The sequence below is a fragment of the Aulostomus chinensis genome, chromosome 22, assembly GCF_037954235.1.
Source record: "Aulostomus chinensis isolate RoL2024-O1b breed Wild chromosome 22, RoL_Achi_v1.0, whole genome shotgun sequence".
Classification (NCBI taxonomy): domain Eukaryota; kingdom Metazoa; phylum Chordata; class Actinopteri; order Syngnathiformes; family Aulostomidae; genus Aulostomus; species Aulostomus chinensis.
In genome coordinates this window covers 17144643-17150000 of record NC_141341.1, presented here as the reverse complement: position 1 = coordinate 17150000, position 5358 = coordinate 17144643, and the positions used below count along the sequence as shown (strand labels likewise).

General features: G+C 45.5%; 1 protein-coding gene across 1 annotated transcript in view; it reads left to right on the top strand.

Moving 5' to 3' along the window:
• Positions 1 to 4767, top strand: part of eepd1 (endonuclease/exonuclease/phosphatase family domain containing 1) — a 20427-nt gene extending 15660 nt beyond the window's left edge. The window contains exons 3-7 of the mRNA XM_086192828.1: positions 176 to 286; positions 1529 to 1666; positions 2367 to 2502; positions 3412 to 3606; positions 4364 to 4767. Coding sequence (XP_086048954.1) covers positions 176 to 286; positions 1529 to 1666; positions 2367 to 2502; positions 3412 to 3606; positions 4364 to 4554 — 771 coding nt within the window. The 3' untranslated portion in view covers positions 4555 to 4767. The remainder of the gene's footprint in view (positions 1 to 175; positions 287 to 1528; positions 1667 to 2366; positions 2503 to 3411; positions 3607 to 4363) is intronic.
• The last annotated feature ends 591 nt before the right edge of the window (positions 4768 to 5358 follow it).

Genomic DNA, 5358 nt, shown 5'->3' with positions numbered 1-5358 from the left:
TTGCCATGGTAATGTTCCACCGCGACGGTGTTCCAACCCAGTTATTCTTGAGTGACTACAAGGTCTGTTGCACCGTGTGAATCAAACAGTTTATAGTATATCTGTGGTTTTTTGATTGAGAGTGGAATTTTGAATGGTGGGTAACCGTGACTGTGCTCTCACTGGTGTGTTTCAGTTCTGTGTGGAGTTAAACCAGCCGACTCTGACCACCGTCCGTAAGTGGAGATGGCCGCGCGGGCTGTGGAAGAGTGTTGTGTCTGACAAACCCTCCGGACACTCCTGCAAGGTATGACAGCCATGTTTATCAGTGCTGACATCACTCTGTATTTGAATATCGAACCTGAATTTCACATGACATGATGGAGAAACGCACTGGGACACGACCACCTATCCTTTATTTATAATGTCTCTCTTGTCCAGTTGTTATTGGGCTGATATATAGAGACACTCACACCTACAGGCTATTTAGAGTTTCCAGTTAACCTCATCTGGATGTTTTTTGTCTGGGGAAGAAAGACGGAGAACCGAGAGAGAACCCATGCTTGGACTTAGGTTGAAACCCAGAACCTGCTCACTGTGAGCACCTACGTACAGAGCAGCTTATTACTCATTCACTGTGTCTGTCACCTTGATACAGTCCACCAACATCCACTACTTACAGCTCAGTTTAGACACGTAGGAATATACAGTACAGCATGAACATTTCATTTAGTTTCAAACAATACAGTGTCAAATGACAAATATTCCAGCAGGACCTCCTTGCTGCCCAAGTCCTCCAAAAGACAGCGGTTGACCCGGAGCATCATTTTGAAAGGATCACCCGGATGATAAGGAGGAGCAAATTATCACAATTGTTGTCCATGATTCCATCCATCCATCCATTTACTTCCGCTTATTCCTGTTAATAGTCGTGGGGGGGCTGGAGCCTATCCCAGCTGCTACGGGCAAGAGGCGGGGTTCACCCTGGACAGGTCACCAGTCCATCACAGGACCAACACATGGAGACAGACAACCATTCACACTCACAGTCACACCTACAGTCAATTTAGAGTATCAATCAGCCTCGTCCTCTCTTGATGTCTTTGGACTGTGGGAGGAAGCTGGAGTACCAGAGAGAACCCACACAGGAACAGGGAGAACATGGAGACTCCACACAGAAAGATCCTGTACCCGAGCCGGGACTCAAACTCGGAAACTTCTTGTTGTGAGGCCACAGTGCTGACCACTGCACCACCGTGCCGCCACCCATGATTCCACATTCATTTATTTATGATAATCTGGATTTAATTCTCACAGTTGTGTTTTCAGACAAGTGGATTTATCATTTCCACGCTTTTGAGAAGTTTATATATTGAGGTTTGAAACTCTCTTTTGTTAGTTGTATGCTTTTCTGTTAACTCAGATGAAAGAGTCCAGTGTTGATGGTCCCCACTAATCCATGAATTAATAACTGCTCATAAGTGATGCTGATGAGGCTGTAAAATCTGTAAATCTCACAGTTCTGTTTGTCATGGCTGCCTGTTTGCAGGGAGTGAGCAGCTACTCCGGCTTTCTTTGGGACAGCTCTGCTGGTATTGATCTGAAGGATGCTGCAGTCCTGGAGTCACCCATCGTCAACGGCAACGGGAGTCCCACCTGCCCCCGACTCTACCTTGCTCACTTCTGTGTAAGCATGAATTTATGTCGCAAACCAGCAGTAGTAGTCAGCTGATGAATGACCCGGTACTGGTGTTTTTATGTAAATGCACAGTTAAAAACATCAACAGTGGACTAAAAAAATAGGATGATACATACGGACATTACCATGTTACACGACTGTAGCCTGATTAATGCTGTTTTTTTATGATTTGGTTCAGTTTTATTACTAATTGCATTTCTAATTTGTAAGTTTTGAGGACCAGTTGCTTTGATTCACAACCATCATGTCGGTCCGGAGGTTTCGCCAAGCATGCCTGGGCGTTCTTATAATGTCTATGTCATGTTTCCTTAGAAATGAAAGAAAATGTCAACAAATGTCTGTTCTTGCAATGTTATAGAATGTCGACGTATCAGCTCGGAAATGCAATGACCTCTTCCTTGCACCCATCATGCTCCACTCCTCTACACACCATGATAATCAGTCTGGCAGATGTTGAATTCTTCTGACAGACATACTGAGCTCATGAAACTGCTGCATGTTGATATTGTTGAGCTTGTAGCCTCTTGCTGCAGTTGTTGAAGAGTTTGGCTGATTACCATAAATGATCAGGGGCGTCCAGCACGCACTGCTGCAGTATCGCTTGTCTGTTAGATGTGTGTGGTTGATCGATCATTCAGAGAAACGTCATGTGATCCCTCATCCCTGTTGACTGTGGTGTCTCCACCAGGTTGGTTCTTATGAGCTGACCATTGTCAACGTCCACATGGCGCCTACAGTTGGAGGAGAGGCCAACGGCAAGAACCACAGCACGCCTGAGACCAGGAGCCAGCTCCTGACCCCCAGCATCCAGGAGACCCTCAAAGGTCAGTCAAATCTTTCTCTGTGAGTCTGCATGTTCTTGCTGTGCCTGCTTGGGTTCTCTCTGGTACTCCAGCTTCCTCCCACAGTCCAAAGACATCAAGAGGGGACGAGGCTGATTGATACTCTAAATTGACTGTAGGTGTGACTGTGAGTGTGAATGGTTGTCTGTCTCTATGTGTTGGTCCTGAGATGGACTGGTGACCTGTCCAGGATGAACCCCGCCTCTCGCCCAAAATCCGCTAGGATAGGCTCCAGCTCCCCCACTACCCTTAACAGGAATAAGTGGAAGAAAGTGGATGGATGGAATCCTAACTAATGCAGCAAACAGTAAAACTAAGAGTAAAAAATTGTATTTTCTCATTTACTTCTTGCAGAATTAATCTCTGAGAATATTTATTTTACAAGTCATAATTTCTATGTGGTAAAGTACATTCATTTAAGATACAACAGGTCATCAGCTAGTGCTTCATTTACCACTCCAGACCAGCAGGAGGCAGCAAACTGACAAAGATGCTTTCTGTAATTGAGATGGAGTGGAAACCCTCAGTTTGTTAGACTAATCCCATTCAAACTACAGTCACATAGTTGTGTACATTCTAATGAAGGAATGAATGAGTTTCATGTGGAGGGTTGCTGTTCCCTCGAGCTCCAGAAAGGGATGTTAGTCGTGGACAGTACATCCAGGTTCTGTCCATCACTAACTGTGTCATGACTATTCACATTTGACCCACATCCTGAGGAACAGCAGAAGTATGAAAGTCATGTGACTGATGTCCCCCTTTACATACACAATACTGCAACATTGTGAATGATGGGATAGGAACCTTAGCGCTTGATTAACAGGAGGGAGGATCATTAAGTCAATTGTTGATTGTGACGTCCAGTTCTCATCCATGTCCGTGCACACGCAGGTGAGAAGGAGTTGGTGGTGCTGGGAGACTTCGGTTGCCCTCCTCACAGTTCAGAGCTGGACATACTGAGGAAAGAGAAGCTTTGCGCACTAGTACCATCCACCCACTTCACCAACATCAGCACCCGCTCACCACAGGGCAACCGTTGCCTGGACAACATCTGGGTGAGCCGCTCCCTCAAGAAGATCTACTCCGGTAGGTGAATTGTCCAGGTGGCGGTGGATGGAGGAGCAGGGTGGGATTATAGGATTCTGAATGTTATTGCTAATCTTACTTGGCTGAAGCTGCTGATGACGTGAGTGTTCATACCAACCTGTGTGGTCTCGGCTGGGACTGTGATTGTTGCATCATATTCTGACTGGAGGCACTGCAGTTCAAAGAGCTGTCGTAGGAACCTCCTCACTGCAGAAACTGTCTTAGTGCTTAGAACCTTGTTAACTCCTTCCTCAGAGTACAGAGGAGGATGTTAGTGTGTGCTGATTGATTTCGCCCATGAGCCACTGCAGCGCTGGCAGCCTCCGCTTCTAGAGCAGGGAAAATGAGCGCCACGTACGCCGTTGTATTTGAAAATGATATTAATATTAAACCGATGACAGACGACAAGCACACTTCTCTGATCACAACTACAACACCAATGATGTCGGCACGCTAATTACCACCTTACGCTCCGGAATACGCAAAATGCAAACAGAAAATGTCCTGGAAATTCTTAGTTCCTGAGGAACCTCTTCATTGTGTGGTTCCTCTGAAATGTTTTCTTGAAGCCATCCCTGGAACAGCACTGTCGACTGGTGTGGTGAATGCCAGCGTGACAGCGAACACAGAAATACAGATTTGCTGAGTTGCAGGTTTTACCGAATTGATGTTTAAAATAAAAGTGTCAGAGATGTGTGCGTTTGTGTCGGTGGAGGTTGGCTGACTTCGCCGCTTCTGGTGTGTGTTCTTCTGACAGGTTGCTGCACAGTTGTGCGGGAGGGCCTGACCAACCCCTGGATTCCAGACAACTGGTCATGGGGCGGCGTGGCATCAGATCACTGTCCTGTGGTGGCAGAGTTTTATGCAGATGTGACCTCTAAGGAGCTTAACAGGCCGGGTTTGGCAGCAGTGGAGAGAGGAGATATTCTGCCCAAACATGAGCGGTGACAGTTAAAGAGACTGTGTCCCGTATGGATCCGCCTTCGTCCTGCTGTGATGTGGAGCAATGAATGTGAAGACGTGCCAAGATTGCCTTTTGGGTTTCAATGTATCACTGTACAATAGCTGCTGGGAGTCTTAGAGCCATGAAAATGTATATGATGTTCTTTAAAAGAAACGTGCCAAACATTTTCTATATGTATATACAATAAAGAGAATTGATAGGAGCTCCGCTGTCTGATTTCCTCTTTGTGTCGTGAATGAAAGGTGCAGCTCCTTCGAAGCTCCTGTGCCCCTTCAGTTGAGGGTAGGAGCTCATGATGGTGGCCATCTTGAATGACGTAGATGATGTGAGCCACCAGCTTCCTCTGTGATGCAACTGAAGTGTCATGACCACCTGCTCCACCCTGCTGAATGGATCATTCAGACTTTCATCACTGAAAATATACTTTATAGGTGCTTTTAAGATAAATTGCTCTTTCATATAATTTGTGATATATTCCCTGTTTGAAATACTATGGAGTACGTTAACATTGTCTCCCACTAATATTGTGTTTGTGTTCACACTGACTGACCCCAAGACTCACTGATGCAGCGCCATCCTTCCATTTATCACAGCATCATGTTGGAGTCAAAAAGTACCAAATAAGATGAAAGTATGAGTGAATGTAATGTTTTGTTGCCACGCTGTTGCCTGGCAACAAACAATCTAAAATAAGACCTTCTCTTTTCCTACACTATGAAATCATGTCAATCAAGGGGGAAAGGAAGTGGCTCTAAAACAGTATTTTGAATGGTTTTAGATTATCAGAC